This window comes from Sarcophilus harrisii, chromosome 5, assembly GCF_902635505.1.
Source record: "Sarcophilus harrisii chromosome 5, mSarHar1.11, whole genome shotgun sequence".
In the NCBI taxonomy this organism is placed as follows: domain Eukaryota; kingdom Metazoa; phylum Chordata; class Mammalia; order Dasyuromorphia; family Dasyuridae; genus Sarcophilus; species Sarcophilus harrisii.
The window spans coordinates 102785020-102804823 of NC_045430.1; the positions used below are offsets into that span (position 1 = coordinate 102785020).

General features: G+C 34.3%; 1 protein-coding gene and 1 long non-coding RNA gene across 4 annotated transcripts in view; one reads left to right on the plus strand and one right to left on the minus strand.

The window, feature by feature from the left end:
• LOC116419231 overlaps positions 1-13082 on the minus strand; it is a 71813-nt gene extending 58731 nt beyond the window's left edge. The window contains exon 1 of the long non-coding RNA XR_004229487.1: positions 12457-13082. This is a non-coding gene — a long non-coding RNA (uncharacterized LOC116419231). The remainder of the gene's footprint in view (positions 1-12456) is intronic.
• Positions 13083-13803: 721 nt separating this feature from the next.
• ETV6 (ETS variant transcription factor 6) overlaps positions 13804-19804 on the plus strand; it is a 305038-nt gene continuing 299037 nt past the window's right edge. For all 3 annotated transcript variants that reach the window (XR_004229489.1, XM_012550761.3, XM_012550762.3), the window contains exon 1: positions 13804-14244. Coding sequence is in view for 2 of the 3 variants with exons in the window: in XM_012550761.3 (XP_012406215.1) it covers positions 14212-14244 (33 nt within the window). In the remaining variant the exon portion in view is untranslated. The remainder of the gene's footprint in view (positions 14245-19804) is intronic.

Genomic DNA, 19804 nt, shown 5'->3' on the forward strand with positions numbered 1-19804 from the left:
AAAGGGTATGCACAATTTGATAACTTTTTGAGCATAGTTCCAAACTACTCTCCAAAACGGTTGGATTCGTTCACAACTCCACCAACAATGCATCAATGTCCCAGTTTTCCCACATCCCCTCCAACAATCATCATTATTTTTTTCTGTCATCTTAGCCAAATAGAAAAAATTTCTAACCATTGATAGTTATGATGATGGCAAGGAAGATCAAAACACACACTCAAAAGATGATTACAAAGTCAAAGTTCCAACATCCAAAGCCTCCAAAAAAAAATAAGAATTGGGCTCAGGCCATGGAAGAGCTCAAAAGGGATTTTGAAAATCAAGTAAGAGAGACAGAGGAAAAATTAGGGAAAGAATTGAGAGTGTTGCAAAAGGACACACAAAAAGCTAATGAGGAAAAAGATGCCTTAAGAAACAAAATTGGCCAATTTTTCTCAAAAGGAAAAGATGTACAAAAGCTTGTTGAGGAAAATAATTTCTTAAAAAATAGAATTAAGCAAATGGAAACTAATGACTTTATGAGAAATCAAGATACAATAAAGCAAAACCAAAAAAAAAAAAAAAAACACAAATAGGAAAAAAAAAGTGAAATATTTCATTGGAAAATAGATCCAAGAGAAAAAAATTAAAAATTATTGATCTACCTGAAAATCATGATAAAAAACAAACAAACAAAAAAACTTGGATATATCTTTTAAGAAATTATCAAGGAAAACAGTCTTGCTATTGTAGAATCAGAGAGTAAAACAGAAATTTAAAAAAATCCACCAACCACCTCCTGGAAGAGATCCCAAAGTGAAAACTCTCAAGAACATTATCATCAAATTCCAGAACTCCCAGGTCAAGGAGAAAATATTGTAAGCATTCAGAAAGACATAATTCAAATATAGTGGAACCACAGTCAGGATAACACAAGATTTAGCAGTTTCTACAATGAAGGACCACAGAGTTTGAATATTCCAGAGAGTAATAGAAGTAGGATTATATAATGTTCTGATTAGCTTTCTGGAGGTTTTGGGACCAGCCTTCATTTCTGCTGAGTAATCACCATGAGAATAGCCAGGGATAAAGTCCAAATTTTTTATTATCTCCTTCACAGTCTGTCTCCTTGCCTGGGGCCCAGACTAGCTTTCTGGAGGCCTTTAGACAGGCCTTAGTCTCAGTGGAGAAATGAAGGAGGGCTACCAGGAGCCTGATCAAAGATGGAATGTCCCCAGTCCAGTCCTTGTTGGCTCTTATATACTCTATTATAATTACATCATCGTAGGTGTCAATCTTGCAGAATAGTTGTCAATCTTGTAGAACTATATTAAATACCAAGTACTTGCACTGAACTAGAGAACTATTAATCACCATGCTAAACTAGATAATCATTGTCTTATCAATTCCTCTGAGTTAACACCTTGTATCAAGTATACTTCTCCAGAGTTCTGGCTCTCTATAGGATTACAACCAAAAATCACCTACCCAACAAAACTGAGTATAATCCTTTAAAAAAAAGATGGTCATTCAATGAAAGAGAGGATGTTCAAGCTTTCATGATGAAAAGACCAAAGCTGAATGGAAAATTTGATTTTCAAATCAGGACTCTGGAGAAACATAACAAGGTAATCAGGAAAATCATATCAAAAAGGACTTAATAAGGTTTATCTGTTCACATTCCTACATGGTAGGAAATACTTGTAACTCATTAGAATTTTCTCATTATTATGGCAGTTAGGAGTATATATTAGAGGCCATAGGTGTGAGTTGAATATGAAGGGATAACATCTTTTTTAAAATGATGAAATTAAGGAATGAAAGCAGAATGTACTGGTAGAAAGGGAAAGGGAGAAGTGGAATGATGCAAATTGTTTGCCATAAAAAAAGAGGCAAAAAAAAAAATCTTACTCTGGTAGAAAAATAGCAGGGGAATGGGATATAGAATGGGGGAGGATGATAAAAGAGAGGGCATATTGGGGGAAGGAGTGGTGTGAAAACACTTTTGAAGAGGGACAGGGTGAAAAGAGAGAAAGAATAAATAGGGGGAAATAGTTAGCAATAGTGATTTAAAAAAAAATTCGAAGCAAGTTTCTCTGATAAGCCTTCATTTTTCAGAGGGAATGCGTCAAATTTATAAAAAATAAAAGTCATACCCCAATTGATAAATGATCAAGGATATGATCTGTGCCCAAAGGGCAATAAATTCATGTATATCCTTTGGCCTAAAATACCATTACAAGGCATGACTATCAAAAGATGTTCTCAGTAATACAATCATCCACAACTACTTTTAAGGACCCATACCCAGAGAAGGAACTGATTATGTCTGAATATAGATTGAAGCATTCTCTCTCTCTCTCTCTCTCTCTCTCTCTCTCTCTTTCTCTCTCTCTCTTTCTTTCTTTCTCTCTCTCTCTCTCTCTCTCTCTCTCTCTCTCTCTCTCTCTCTCTCTCTCTCTCTCTCTCTCTCTCTCTCTCTCTCTCTCTCTCTCTCTCTCTCTCTCTCTCTCTCTCCCTGGTTTTTATTTTCATTAGAGTGGGAGATCTGTATTTTGTTTCACAACTTTTATGGAAATGTTTTGCATAACTTCACATGTGGTTTCTTAATTGTAAATGGGGATAAAGGAAAAAACCTAGACTTCAAAAATTTTAAAAGCAAATATAAAAGCATTGTTTTGAATGTAACTGGGAGAAAACATTAAATAAATAAAACTAAAACTTTTTAAAAAAAGAAAGAAATATGCTTGAAATAGAAAGATACACAGAGTTAAGGAGCTGGAGAAGCATCTCTCATGCTACCTTTGAAGTAAAACAGCAACAAAAAAGGCAAAGCTAGCAATCATGATCTCAAACAAAGCAAAAGCAAAAATAGATCTAATTAAAAAGTATAATCAAGAAAATCACATCTTGCTAAAAGGTACTATAGACAAAGAAGTATTTATCAATCAACATATATGCACCAAACAGCATAACATATATTCTCAAAGGAAAAGTTAAAGGAATTATAGGAGAAAATTGACAGTAAATCTATATTAATAGGGGATCTCAACTTTCTCATCTCAGAACTAGATAAATCTAACCACAAAATAAATAAGAAAGAAGTTAAGGAGATGAATAGAATTTCAGGAAAGTTAGATATGATAGGCCTCTGGAAAAAACTGTATGGAAATCATTGATCATGGCAGTTGATCATAGTAGCTTCAAAAAAACTGACCTTGTATTAGAGTGTTAACATCTCACAAACAAATGCAGAAAATCAGAAATATTAAATGTATCTTTTACAGACCATAATGCAATAAAAACCACATTCAATAAAGTGGAAGCATAACTTAAAAATTAATTGGAAACTATGTAGTCATTTAGGTTATGCAGTTGATAGAGCCTGGAGTCAAGAAGACCTAACTTCAAATTTAGCCTCAGACTCTTACTAGCCATGAAACTCTGGGCAATTCACATAATCCTGTTTGCCTCACTTTCCTTATCTGTAATATGAGCTAGAGAAGAAAATGGCAAACCACTTTAGCATCTTTGCCAAGTAAACTCTAATTGGAGTCATGAAAAGTCTGACATGACTAAACAACAAAATAACTTAATCCTAAAGAATGAATGGGTCAGAGAAGAAATCATAGAAAAAAATAATTTAATTTAAAAGAATGACAATAATAAGACAACATATCACAATTTGTAAGATGCAGCTAAAATAGTACTTATGAGGAAAAGTAATATCTTTAAATGCTTACATTAATTTTTTAAAAGCTTATTAATGAATTGGGCATGCAACTAAAGAAAAAAAAAAGCCTAGAAAAAAATTTTACATTCACAATTAAACACCAAAATAGAAATTCTAAAAATTAAGAGACTAATAAAATTGAAAGTAAAAAAGATATTGAACTAATAAAATAAAACTAAAAACTGGCTTTAAGGGAAAAGACATTAAAATAGATAAATCATTGGTTAATTTTATTTTTAAAGAAATATAGAAGAAAACCAAATTACCAGTATCAAAAATGAAAAGGGAAAATATACCTCCAATGAAGACAAAATTAAAGCAATTACTATAAGAAATTTTGCCTGATTACATGGCAATAAAACTGACAATCTAAATGAAATGGGCAAATATTTACAAGAATATAAATTGCCCAAATTAACAGAAGAGAACAAAGAATACATAAATAAACCAATCTTAGGAGGGGAAAAACTTGAACAAGCCAACTATGAGCTTCCCTTAAAAAAATCCCCAGGTCCAGATGGATTCACAAGTGAATTCTACCAAATATCTAAAGAATATTAAATTATGTTAGTATATAAACTATTTTAAATATCTTAAAGGAGTTCTATCAAATATCTGTTATGATACTAAAATGATTTTGATATCTAAACAGAGAGAACAAAAATAGGGAAAGAAAACTACAAATTCCTTAATGAATATTGATGCAAAAATTTTAAATAAAATACTATCAAGGAGCAAAATATTGCAAAGATCACACACTATGACCAAGTGGGATTTATATTAGAAATGGAGGTTTGATTCAACATTAGAAAACCCATAAGAATAATTGACCAGATAAATACTAAAAACAACAAAAATCATAAGATTATATCAATAGATGTAAAGCTTTTGACAAAGTGTAATATCCATTCCTATTAATAAAAACAAGCATAGGAATAAATAGAGCCTTTCTATTAAAAATCAAAAGCAAGCATTATCTCTAATGAAGATAATCTAAAAGCATTCCTAATAAGGTCAGGGGTGACACAAAGATATCCATTATCAACACTATTATTCAATATTGTACTTTAAATGCTAGTCGTCATAATAAGACAAGAAAAAGAAACCAAAGGAACAAAAACAGGCAACAAAACTAACACTAGGAAATATGATAATGTGCTTAAAGAATCTCAGAGAATCAACTAAAAAATCTAGTAGAAACAATGTTTCAGGATATAAAATAAAAAATATAATCCATCAGCACTTCAATATATTTCCCCCCCAAAAAAGCAAGAAGAGATAGGAGAAATTTCATTTAGAAGAATTTCAGAAAATATAATACTTGGGAATATTCTGGTTAAGACAAACAACAAAATACTTTTCAGATAAAGACAGATCTAAATATTAATTGCTCATGAATAGGCTGAACCAATACAATAAAAATGATAATTCCATTTAAATTAATTTACTTATTCAGTGCTATACCAATCAAAATCTCAAAAGAATTATTTTGAAGAGCTGGGACAAAATAACAAAATTCACTTAGAAGTACAAAAGATCAAGAATGTCAAAGTGATCATTGGAAAATAAAATGTGAAGAAAGGTGCCCTCGTAGTATTAAGTAAGTAAACCTTATTATAGGATAAGAAACAGAATGATGGATCAATGGAAGATTAGGGGTACAATATATTATTAAATGACCACAGTAATCTGGTGTTTGATAAACCCAAAGATTCAAGTTTTTAGGGCAAGAACTCATCATCTAACAAAAAATTTCTGGGAAATTTTTAACAGAAGCTACGCACAAACTAATATCTCATGCATTCTATAAAGATTAGGTCAAAATAGGTACATGATTTAGATATAAAAGGAAAAATCATGTGTAAATTAAAGGAACAAAGAAAAATTTATGTCAGATCTATAGAAAAGGGAAAAGTTTATAAACAAACAAGAGATAGAATATTGTAGAAAGAGCAATGGATAATTTAAATTACATAAAATTTTAAAAGGCTTGCACAAATAAAACCAAAATTAGAAGGAAAGCAGAAAACTGGGTGGGGGGTTGGTAGGAATTCCATAGCAAGTTCCCCAGATAGAGAAGTCATTTTTCAAATAGATAGGTAAGTGAGCCAAATTTAGTTTTATAAGAGCCATTCAATTGATAAATGGTCAAAAAACATAAAAACAGGCAGTTTTCAAAAAAAGAATTTAAAGTTATCTCTAGTCATCTGAAAAAAAAATTGCTCTAAATTACTATCAATTAAAGCAAAACAAATTATATAACAACTCTGTGGTTCTACCTCATTCCCACCAGAAGTGATAAATACTGGGAGTGATGAGGAAAATTGGCATATTTGTGAATTGTTGGTGGTGTAATGAGCTAGTCCAACCATTCTGGAGAACAATTTGGAACTATGCCCAAAGGGATATAAAATCGTGCATACCCTTGTGTCCTAAAAAGATCAAAGAAAAAGGGAAAGGATCCAGATGTAGAAAAAATATTTATAGCAGTTTTTTTTTTTAATAGTGGCAAAGAAATTTAAGTTGAAGGGATGCTCATCAATTGGAGAACGGCTGAAAAAGTTATGGTATATGATTATGATAGAGCACAATTATTGTGCTGTAAGAAACAACAAGCAAAATGCTTTGTGGTGACTTTGTGAAAATTTGTGGTGACTTATATGAACTGATGCAAAGTAAAATGAGCAGAACAAGGACAACACTATATATAGTTTCAGTAGTACTGTAATCATAATTAACATAAACTACTCCAATCAGTGTGATGGTCCAAGATAATTTCAAAGATCTCAAGATAAATATGCTAGTCACTCTAGAGAGAGAATTGATGAACTGAGTACAGAATGAAGTTTACTTTTTATTAACTTATTTTTCTTTGCTGTTTTATTTTTCAATATGGCTAATAGGAAAAGATGTTTTACAGGACTTTACATGTATAATTAATATATTGCTTGCCTTCTCAGTGAGTGGGAAAGGGGCTATGGAGAGGGGGAGGATTTGGAACTCAATTTTTTTTTTTTTAACAAGAATGTTAAAATATATATAATATTTTTAAAAAACCCCAAAGGTAGAGTTTTTAAGAGCTAAGTAAGCACATTTCTTGACTGAATCAATCAGAACCAAATGTGAACAGGGTCTATACACCTTTAATTTTTTTTTAATATTTTATTTTTCCCCAATTGCATTTCTTTATTAAGATTTTGAGTTCTAAATTCTTGCCTTATCTTCATTCACACCACCTGCATTGAAAAAGCATGTGCTCAAATAATGTTTTGGTCATGTATACTTATTGTGTATCTAAGTTATATTTTAATATATTTAACATCTATTGGTCATCCTGCCATTTAGGGGAGGGGGTGGGGGGGTAAGAGGTGAAAAATTGGAACAAGAGGTTTGGCAATTGTTAATGCTGTAAAGTTACCCATGTATATATCCTGTAAATAAAAGGCTATTAAATTAAAAAAAAAAAAAAAAGCATGTGCTCTCCACAATAGTTATTTTACAACTCTACCAACAGTATAGTTTTATATATATGTATATATATATATATATATATATATATATATATACACATATATATTAGCTATACACCTTCTTGAAACAATCAAAGTCATTGTGTAAAAGACTTAGTTATGCACTAAGGATCTTGCATAAAAGGGAGGGGCTATCTTAGAACATATTAAATAAACTGAGGATTTGGAAGTTCAGCTGTGAAGAGAGCTGAGATGGAAAAAAAATTTGCAAGACATCCAGTGAAAGTAGAATGAAAAATTAAGACTGATTTGTGGCAGAGAAAGTTGATATTGAAAAATACTTGATAAAGAAAAAATGTCCTAGAACATCTCAGTATGGAAACCAGGCTGATAACAGTGCATCCAGTTATTCAACTTTCAAGGGAAGTCCTGAGAAAAGTTCTGCTTTTCTCTGCTTTCCTTTCTGGTAACCATCTTTTCACAGACACTATAATATAAACTGCAGTTAGTCAAATGTTTCCAGTAACCTGAATTTTTCCTCAACCACAAAGAAGTCAAAAAGACATTAATGTAAATTAAAACAGAGGCTCTACCTAAATGTTCCGAATTTTCCTGAGAGTCTGAAGTAATTGTAATGGAATTCACAACGTTTAGTCTTTAAATACACTCCCTAAAGCTGCAAAAGAGGGATCTTAGGTATGTTATATTGCCTTTAGGCTTTAAATGAACTAATTATTATAATACTTATTAAATTTCATTTTGCTAGTTTTAGCTCCTAATTCCAGCCCAGTAAGATCTTGATTCTGTCAATTGATACTTTAGTTATCTCAGTTTTCTATAAAATGTTTCTGAAAGCCATTGATAACAATATTGAATAGGATAGGAATGAGGAAACCTTTGTAAATATATTGTTTCACACCAGCATCAGTAGTCCCTGAACTTGGACAAGCACCTGTAATACCTCTTTTCTGGTCATGAAATCTGGTTTTAAATCAAACTTATCTCATTGTTGCTGTTTCCCCTTTATTGTCAGAGCTACAATTCAATACATAGGCATTGGTATAAATATTCAGATTTGTTCACACTGAAGTGGGTCTCCTACAAGAGGTCTCTTGGCACATATGTCTTGTTTCCTTTCTCCAATAAAATAAAAAATTTTGCTTGTAACATCATTAGCACTTTGGTTTTATTTTGTTTTGAAATTTTATTGTGGCAGAATTCATCCAGAGGATAAGCTACAAAGGACTGTTGTTATGTCAGATTGAAGGCACACAGCTTGCTTGCTAGGTTTTAGCTCTAGAAAATAGGGTGTCTCCTAATAGTAAAAAGAGAGGGATGGTCTTAGCATCAAGATCCTAAAATTTCACCCTTTTGGCCAAAGTGAGGTCATTTTCTTGAGGGGAATCTCTCTGGAAGTATAGGATAGCTAAGAATGAAGAAGGAGAAAATGTCAATACACACTGGAATCAAGACCTTGATGGTTAGACACATAATGAAAGGGAAGAAGAAAAAAACAAACAACCCCAAACTTAGGACTAAATATATATACTCAGCCCTCATCCAGAATCTTGGGACAGCTGTTGTTTCTGGATCTTGGCTGTTTCTGGGTCTGTACTAGACAAAATTTGAATGGGATTCTGTCATTCATTCAGGAGTAGGGACTTTCTTCAAATGATTCAAAGTCCAGACCCACAAAATTGGAAGGTGTTGGAGTAGTCAGTACTGATTGATCAGTAGGTGCCAGGTTTCAAATTAGATATATAGGCTGTTTAAGATGTATAATTGTGAGAAAACTACTTGCATCAATCTTTGAATCTGAGTTTCTGGTCAGCATGATATAGGTCCTTGCTTAAGTGTCTCTAAATAGCATATAGAGAAGGTCCAGTTTCCTAGCCAGGAAAGGGTAGATTTAAATAATGCAGTAAGGTGTTTTTGTTTTTTTTTTTCCTTGAAAATTAGTTAATTTTTCTGGTTATAATATTAGCGTTTAAAATACACATTTCTTTTATTTATTTAATTTATTTTAAATTAAAGCTTATTTTCAAAATATATACATGGATAATGCATATATCATTTTATATATATAATGTATATATCAACAAGTGATCCAATATATGCTAAACATGTAAAATACACATTTCTTTATGAATCATGTTGAGAGAGAAAAATCAGAATAAAAGGGGAAAAACACAGAGAAAAAAGTAAACATAGCATGTGTTGATTTACATGCAATCTCTATAGCTCTCTTTCTGGATGCAGATGGTATTTTCTATCTAAAGTTTATTGGGATTGCTTTCAATCACTGAATCACTAAAAAGAATCAAGTCTTTCATAGTAGATCATAGCACAATCTTGCTGTTACTGTATAGAATGTATTTCTGGTTCTGCTTATTTTGCTCAGCATCAATTCATATAAATCTTTCCAGGACTTTCTAAAACCAATTTCTTCATCATTTTTTATAGAACAATAATATTCCATTAAGGTGTTTTTTTTTTAATGAATCCATAATCATAATTACATTTAGTCACATTACATTAATATCAAATTACAGATTGACTACTCATGTAGGGGGGGATTCACATGTCACCATAATAAGCAAGAGAAAATTTTAAAATAAACATCATGAAACAAAAGACCAATGCAATATAATGATTATCACCAATATTAACTAGCATCAAGTATTCTTGTATTCCAGTGACCCTTTCTCAAAACCTATTTAACCAGCACATTTTGAATCTCTGTTGTGTCATATAGTTATCTAGACCCTGGACATCTTTTCTTGGATAATAGGCTTTTTTTTCAGAACATCTCTAAAAGGGGCTCTGCTTCTCTAGTTACAAATTTAGAGGTTCCTAGACAATTCTGCCTTAATATAATTTGGTACAATTACTTAAATTTCATTCTCCAAATTTGAAACTTCAGAGAATCTCATTTTATATCCTATTTGCTGTTTCTGTTCTTAACTAAATCTGTACTGATATAAGAATTTTTTTTAAATTATAAAGTTCTAGTTCTTCTGCCTTTTAAAATTATTAGATACTTTAGAAAATATTTTTTAAAAAACCATTATCAATACAATTTATGTGTAAAATCCTCACTCCAATTTTGAGAATTTATTACTAAAATATACTCACAGCCTGAATTTCCATGATAGAAAAATTTGGAAGTCAATTATATACATATGCATATAGTTCTTAGAAATAAGTCTAATACCATTGCTTTCTCACAATTTACAGTTCCATTTATTTTGAACTTTCATATTACATCTTTGTTTTATTACTTTGTCAAATCATTTCCCCTTTAAGAAGATATCAACCCTATATTATAATTTGGCCACAAATACAAGTTAAAATTGTAACATGTTCACACCCATATAATATTCTAGATTCAGAAATGTTCCAGTATCAACCTATTACTTAATATTTCGTCTTATACTTACAAAACATCTTGATTACAGAAATTTGCTACACAAAGAGAGACATAGTTTTAACAATGTCATATATCATAAAAGAGAGAAAAAACTTCCTTAATTCTGTTTGATTCCATGTTTGAGTCATATCTGATAGCCAATCATGTAGCGAGAGCAAGTTTAGCATTAACGGGGGGAGAGGGAGAAGAATTTTTTTTTCAGAAAAGACATGGTACAATAAGGAAATAGTTAAAAGGATCCTACCGTAGGCTAGATCAAGATCATCTTCAATTTTTTTTCTGATATTACATTAAATGCCATTTGCTACTACTGCCTTTATGACAATTCAGACAACTATCCCAGTAACCAAAGCTCAAAACTCAAAAATAGTAAATTATAATTCCAAGAATTTTTAGTTTAAATAACAAAATTTCACTAGCCACAAGTTAGGGCTTTAATGTCTTGTCTGATGTTTCTCTAACGGTTAACATTTCATTTATCCTTTACTTATAAATGAAAAACCACCATATTCTGGGGCTTCAGACATACAGAAAATAACTGAGAATTGACTTATCAATACATTTTAAAAACTTATCCACTTTCATAATAGCCCAAAATTTTCAAATGAAAATTTGCTACTATGGTATACTTATTGTTTATAAGAAAATATATCCATTATACTGTCACATATTTAACATGTATAGGACTGCTTGCCATCTGGGGGAGGAAGGTGGAGGGAGGGAGGGAGGGGGAAAATCATAACAGAAGTGAGTGCAAGGGATAATGTTGTAAAAAATTACCCAGGCGTGGGTTCTGTCAATAAAAAGTTATAATTACTAAAAAAAAAAAATAAATAATAAATAAGAAAATATATCCATCAAACATTTAACAATGTTCAAATATCTATTTTTATCACATCCTTTTAAAAGCCTAATTCATAATCTAAAAGCATCCAGATTAAAAAGTTATTTTGCTTGACAGCCTTTCTACTATAAATTTCACAATTTAAGAGAATTTAGAAAAAACAATAACACAAAACAATGTATTTAAAACATGAATATAATTTCAAATATCAATTCAGTTAATAGCATTTCCAAATTATCCCATATAAAAATCATTACTCTAAAAACTTTGGCATTTCAAATCTACTTTAAATTTATCAGGTATGGAACAATTACATCCAACTAAAGAAATGATAATAACACATTGCTTAACATAAGCCAGTCACTGTGTTAAGCACTTTACAATCGTTACATGATCCTCATAACAACCCTAGGAGGTGCGTATCATTATTGTTATTTTTCTCTTTACAGATCAGAAAATTGGGACAAACAGAGATAAGTACAAGTTTAAAAGTAATGAATCTGCAATTAGGAGATCCAGGTTCAAATAACTCTTACTAATAATTACCCTTACTCCTTTAAGCCTCAGTTTCTTCATGATGATCTGACATGCTTTTTTCAGCTTTATGATCCTAACTGCCCTTTGAAATATAGGTTATAATGCGTGAATGGCTTTTTCTTGACCTAGTGAGTACTTAGGTAGGACTGGTCACTTATTACTTGGAAAAATGAAATATTCAGCAGGCCTCTGGAGAATTATCTTGGTGCCTTAATTGTTAATACTGTTAAAAAAAAGATTAATTGAGCATAATTTGTTCTAACTGAAGACACTGGCTCAGAGTAACTGCCACTTCCCCTTTTAAGAAGACTTTTAAGAAGTCTGTATATTCAGACACTATAATGTATGGGAGCAAATTTTGAAACTTAAGATGTTTAACAAGTTAACTGTAAAGTATATTCTTAATTCACAGGATTCCTCTCCTCTCCCCTCCCCCAATTTGCCTTAGACTATCTCCTACCTTAAGCTCTTTTATAAAGTCCTAATGGTATATACTTCATTTTCCTCCCTCTAAACATCAGTTCCTCTAGAATGCCGTTTCCTTTTTCCTTCTTTCTTATCTACATTTACACATCCTGCTAACTTTGTAGTCAAGCAGCAAATTTCAGTTGTTAGGAAGTAGCTGTTTCTTTAAAAGGACAGCACTCACTGAATGCAATTTATTTCAAAAGGGGGAGGAGGTTGAGGAAAAGGAACGGGAACTAAACTGCCTTTGATAACTGTCTACTCTTTCCTTCTCCTGAATGCAGTTTTCGTTAGAGTGGTCCCCTCCCCCAGTACTCTGAATTCAACCTACGTCTTTCCTTTCCAATACGTCTATTTTCCTAGAAAAAAAAAATCTTTCTGGTTTTATCTTCTAGCTCACTTTATCTTCCTAATCCATCATTCTGGCTCTGGCTCAGCCTCCAATGCTTTTGTCTCCAATGTCCCTCCCGGGCTCTCTCCAGATTTCCCTGTGTTCAGTTTGCAACCTGATCTCCCATTTCCTGGTAGATTCTCTTAAAGAGGCAGCAGTCAAGAAGAACAAAGGCTATTGTTTTATTTCCTCGTTTAGATTTTTCATCCCTAAAAGACTATCCCAGGTTTCTTTTTACGCTTGGGGAGGGCAAGGGAGGGGGGGAAAACCTCCACCACTCATGCATTTTAAACGTAGCTTACTAGAGACTAGGTAACGTGTAGGTGTTTTAATAAATCCTGTAGTTTCCTAATGCAAAAAAAAAAAAAAAAACCAAAAAAAAAAACAATGTAACATTTAAAAATATCTTTTACTTTTACTTAAGTGATGCAGTCATTCGCACAAAATTAAAAAAAAAATCTTAGAGCATAAAGGGTTGCCAAGTCCGTATTATTTTTTATTTCCTTTGCTGGTTTCCTTATTTCCTCCTCTTCCCCTCCCCCCAGGGATGCATCGGCCTTTCGAAGTTAAAGGCAGGGCACCCTCCTTCCTCTTAGTTTCAACACTTTCACCTGTTTTATCGGCGGCCCCCCCCCCCCCCCCCCCCCCCCCCCCCCCCCCCCAAGTCTCCCGTCCTGCATTTATTTCCCCAATGCCTGGCTGTAACCTGAGCCTTTATTTCCTGGTGGCTCCTTTAAGAGGCAGAGCTCTTTGCTGGGAATTCACGTCAGTTTCAGCACCGAAACTCTCAAGATCAATGAGCATAGAGGTTTCTCAGTTCGCCTTTCAGTTTCTCTCTTCCAGGAAGGAAAACATTAAGAGAGAAGGAGGGAGAGAGGAGAGGAGGAGGAGGAGGAGGAGGAGGAGAAAGAGGAGGAGGGAGGGAAGGAAAGGAAGGAGGTAGAAGGAAGAGGAGGAGGAGGAGGAGGGGGGAGGAACGGACGGACGGACAAGCCAGAGAGGAGAGAGAGACCCAGATAAACAGTCTCATCCACCAGACAAGCTCCAAGCCGACCAAAATACACCTCCCTCCCGGGTCCCCTGACCCCGACTCTCCTTTCTTCCCTTCCTCACCCCGACCGCTTCTTCCCAGCCCTCCGGAAAAGAACTGCAAGGCTGCCTCTTCTGCTGGAGGGCAGAAGCCGCAGGATCTCCGGGATTTGGATTTTTTTTGGGGGGGTGGTGGTGGTGATGAAGATGGTAGAAGAAACTTCTTAAATGATCGCATCTGGCTGCCTGTTTGGAGGATTTCTGGGTTGGGGAAGAGGAAAGGAAAGTGGAAAAAAACTGAGAACTTCCTGATCTCTCTTGCTGTGAGACATGTCTGAGACTCCTGTTCAGTGTACCATTAAGGTAAAGCTCTTTTCCCCCCCCCCTCCTCCTCCTTCCTCTTCCTCCTCCTCCTCTTCCTCCTCCCTCCATGTTTTAAAAAACCTTTTGGCTCGACCCCGGGGTGGGGGGTGGGAGGGAATCGGTGTTTGCTTGTTTCTTAAAAGTGGGTTTGTTGCAGTTTGTTCCATTCGCGATCGATCTCCGGGGCTCGAGGGAAGAAGATGCAGCTTGCAGTCTATATATACCCTTTAATTTAACCTTGCTGTTTGTCCCCCCCTTCTTTCCTCTCATGTTTTCGCTTCCTCCCCCCCTCCCCTTTTTTTTTGACAATGAAAAGCTTTGTCACAATTGGTCAGGAAAAGAAGCACACCAGCCTTGTTTTTTGAACTGTAAAACACCCCCAAGTGATTAGTGCTGCCTTTTAAAACCCTGCCTCTGTATTTGCAACCCTAACATGTGGACTGGGGGAAATTAACTTTTATTCTGTAGAGTGGCTTTCTCTTCATTCTTTAAAACCCTGAACTTGCTCATCCTGCAAGGTTGGATGGATTCTTTCTTTTTTGAGGATTGAGCCTTCTCTTCCCTCTGATTATAATTAAAAGCTACAATTTTGAAGGCACTGGAAAAAGAATCCTAGTGGCAGCTTTTCTTAGCATTGGACAATGAATGTTTTGGACTTTTTTTTTTTTTTTTTTTTAAGATGATTGAACTTGCTGAATGGTATTTTATGGTCAATGCATAGGTAAGTAGAGTAGGATCCCAGTAAATAACTCCTCTGATGCATAAGGAAAATGGAAGTTGCCCTGGCTTAAAATGACCTTCTCTAATTGACAGGGCACCGAGAAATCTAATTGTAGAATTTTCCTTGTTTTCTGTCCATGTCTAGTTGTAAATGCAGCTGCCTGTGTGTAGTTTGCAAACAGCACTTGCCCTCAGTAGTTGCGTAATTAAGGTTGGTGGTTCTGTTCTTTTGAAAAGTTGATCATGTGGGAACATAAGAAAGACTGTACATTTCCCTACTTACTTTTCCCATCAGTGTGTATTTATTTGATTGGCTCACTTTAAGGAGAGCATGGGAGAGCAGACTCCTTCCTTTGCACTTCAGTTTCTTACAAGGAAGTTTATTGGTAGCTTGGCCTGTTTTATTTAATAAGTTATCAACACCTCATTTTAAGTGGGTAGAAAAGAAATACAAAAATCACTTTTCTTAAGTTTTTGGAAAAAGCTTCTGACACCCTTCTTCCATATTGAGGTGCTGAGTTTTATTTAGAATTTACCTGTTGAGAAAGTCAGTATTCTTTCTTATTATACAGAGTCCTCTGGTGGAAGTTAAATTTTCATAAGTTTTCATATAGGGACAGAGATAGTTGGAGGGTTGTTTTTTATTGTTTATTTTGGTAGGAGCAGGTGTAGAGATTTTTGCCTTAGAAAAAATAACCAGTGAAACTTGTGGGACTTAACTATTCATTCATATATGGTGATAGCTATACTTTTGGAGCACCTCAATTAAAGAACTTAAAAGTGTCTTGACACTTTTAAGAACACACATCTTATACTTTATAGATTCAATTCTCCACTGTGTTCTGTAAAATACTGTGGTATGAATAATCTAATTTATTTCATGCTTCATAACACAAACTGAGGTAACTAAATAATAAGAGTCTTAAATCAGCAAATTCTGTTTAGCCATATAGCAATAAATCCAACTTGAGGAAAATCTGCACCAGTAACAGGGCAGTATTTTTAGGGGGAAAATACTTTTCTTGATTTCTCTCATATATTTACTGTAAACATGAATTTGGATGGTGGTTATCCCTGAGCCAGAAGGACTATTTAAGAAGCTCACCTCTTTGTGCCAGAATAAAAATGAAATTCTGCAAGTAGAAAAGTACAAATTTAAAGACCAACCCAAATTTGAAGCAAAATGTTTTAAGTGTAGCTTGGAAACCACATTCATAGTTTCAATATAAATTTATTTTTATTATTGCCTTTTCTGGTAATTTAAGCAGATGTCTACTCATTATTACAGTAGAGGGATGGATAGGTGTCACTTGTAATTTAGGATGTATTTAAATATATATATATATATATATGTATCTATTTGCTTTGATGGTGTGTATTCTTTAATATTCATGAAAAGTTCAATTTCACACTTTCCCATTGCTTGATCAAGAATTTTAAAAAGCTGTAAGGGTCAAGAAACTATAGCGGACCATTTGGAAATGGTTTGGGAATGTTTCCATTTCTTGGGATGTGATTAAAAAAAAAATTGCTGCATAATAAAGCATGTTTGCTGGCAGCCAACAAGCAATCCTTGCATGGTTTCTAGATTCCAGTAAACAACAAACTTTTCTTTGGAGGAGAGAATGAATGGCAAACATGTTTGAAGGGCAGTCTGATGGATCGGAGCCTGTGCCTTAAGTTGAAGACTTTTCTGTTGTGTGTGGGAGGGTATCTTTCATCTTCCCTCTTTGCCAACAGTGGTCCTTACTTTGTTTTATTCCCTTCCACAAGGGGCAAATCAGTGGGCACAGTTAATCCCTCAGCAACTGGTGTGGGAAAACCTGGAAAGACAGAGGAGCTGAACTGAACCTCCGGTTTGGGAAGGTGCTTTGTTTGTTACTGAGAAACTTTTTTTTTTTTTTTTTTTTTTTTTTTGTGATGGAAGAAAAGTTAGGATTTAAGCGGTAGCTTCCCTCCCAATGAGTGTTTTTGAGCCTGCCAGTCAGCCACACTTTTGGAGTCATCTCTTATCTAGATGGTGGTTGCTAATGCATTTCTCTGATTCAGCTTTGATGTTTACTGAGTATTTTACAAGTGAACCTCCCCTTCTGCTCCACTGTAAACTAGTTTGTAAAAATTAATATTATCAGTTTAATTGACTTGTCCAAAGTTGGAGGAAAAGTCAATTGAAATAGAATTGGAATTCATACTTTCAAGTCAAACTGCCTCCTAGTCTCAGTATGCCATAAGAATATAGACATTAAGCTTAAAACTTTGGGGGGGAGGGTTACCTAGTTAACATTTTTACTTTATAGGTGAGGAAGCTGTAACTCTGAGATCCAGTGTTCTAGGGCACCATACTATCTATCTCTTGTAATAGTTGCAAGCGTAGGGTCTTAAGAGGAGATGGAGAGCCGACCTCCCTCAGGAAAACCTAGGTACAAATTATATCTTATATATCCACTATAAGATCATGGTCAATTTTGCCCCTTGGGTTCCTCATCTGTAAAATGGGGATGATGATAATAATAGCTATAGTACTTACCTCAGGATTGTTGGAAGACTCAAATAAGATAATATGTGCTTTGTAAATTTAAAAATATCGTATCTAATCTGTTGCCACATCTTATCCTTTCTACCTTTCAACATCTCTGGCATATGTTCCTTTTTCTTCACTCATATAGCCATTACTCTAGTTTCAGGCCTCATGATTTTTTTATATGTATATGGCAATAAGTCTTTATTTTTAACTGGACTCCCTGTTCCATTCAATTGCCAGGGCGTTTTTTTTTTTTTTTTTTTTTTTTAATGATTCACATGGAATTTACTTTAATATTTATGCAATAAATATATTTGAATACTCATTTTTATAAAATTTTTGAGCTTCAATTTTTTTTCCTCCCTTCCTCCCCAAGACAGCAATCTGACATAAGTTATACATGTATAATCTATATCAATCATATTTCCTCATTAGTCATGTTGTGAAAGAAAAATTGGAACAAAAAGGAAAAACCACAAGAAAAAAAAATCATGAAAACTAGTATGCTTCAATCTGCATTCATACTCCATTGTTATGGCCCAGAACTCTGAACTTCAAACAAAGGATTCTTACAAAGTACTAAATCAGTGGAATTGATAGAGACAATAGTTATCCAATTTAGCATAGTTCAATAAGATTGATTTAATCCTACAAGAAGATATTATGGGCCAGAACAAGGTATTAAGTGGAATCCAGGAGACAATGGTTAAATCTAGTTTATCATTGATTTAATCGTACAACAAATAATGGTTTCCTAGTGATATAATGATTGGTTTGTACTCGGTGTACAGCATATAAGCAAGAAGCCTCAGCCAGGGAGATTCAGAGACAAGTGGACACAAGGCTGGAGGCTGAAGGCTGGAGCACAAATCCTTGGACTCGGACATATTCATCCCATCTCACACCACCTTGATGATGGGTTTTCCTCCTTCGCTTCCCCACTTGAAACCAAGATTCCAGAAGGCCCCCAGAAAACTAGCCGAGCCCCAAGTGAAGGAGATAGGACAATAAAGGATTTGGATTTTAACAGCTGGCTGCATTTGTGGCGATTACCAAGGCAGCTGCCTCTAGAGACCCCAAGGAAACCTCAACAGAGAACACTACATTTTACAGAGAATATTACACTCCAGAGTTCTGTCACTGGTTGTTGGTAGCATGTTCTCTGACGAGTCTTTCAGAATTGTCTTCTAAGTCTTACCATAGTTGATCACCAGACAGTGTTGCTATTACTGTGCTCAGTGTTGTCTGGGTTCTGCTCCCTTCACAAGCATCAGTTCATGTAATTCTTTTCAGGTTTTTTTAGAAATCAGCCTGTTCATCATTTCATATGGAATAATAGTATTCCATTCCATTCACATACCACAACTTGTTCAGCCATTCCCCAGTTGATTGGGCATCCCAAGCAGATTTTTCTAAAGAACTCTGTGAGTTCCAGTGGCCAGAATCAATGACAAAGTCTTTTTTTGGCATTTGAAATTCTTTATTGCCTGGCCCCTTCCAATCTTTCTAATTTTCTTGTTGCCCTTTCCATCGCTGTCTCTTGTCACTGTTTCTGTCCATCTTTCCAGCAATCTGGAGAATATCTAAGTAATGAGATTGATGTCTCATTGAGTCACTGATGCTTCCTGTGAGCTCTTTGAGCATTTAAGGATCACATACCACCCTCACTGATTAGTCAGGAGTCTTCTGAATGACCATCCACAAAGGTGGGCATACTATGATTATGCTTTGTTGCATTGGGATTTAAAATCTGCTTTCTTTTGATAACTAAAGGAGGAAATTGGGTGAAGATAAATAAAAAGCCAACTGAGAAATTTGAGAAATGACATTGTCAGGCAGCTTTATTTTTTCCTGGTTTCTTTATAAGGAAGAGTTTCTAGGATATTCAAACTACAAGATATCTTAGAAGTCAACTTATCTATCCAAGTCATTGTAAAGATGGGGAGATTGAACCCTTGAAAAAAACTAAAGCAACTTTACTGGTGGTTTGCTCAGTCAACAAGTATTTGTAACAGCACAAAAAATCTGCCAGACTCTAGGCTTACTGTTGGGGTACATAGGAAAATAAGGATGGTTTCTGGGCTCATGGAGTTCCCATTTTAAAGTGCCTGTGCACAGATACACATACACATGTACAACTAGTTATATGTAAGACATAAAAAGCATTGATGGAAGGTAATCTAAAAGGCAAAGGCATTAATTAGTTGGTAACAGTCAGTGTTTATTTTGCTCCTACTATGTGCCAGTACTGTGCTAAGTTTTGGGGATACCAAAAGACATTTGCTTGGAATAGAATTCAAGTATACATACCTCCTCATC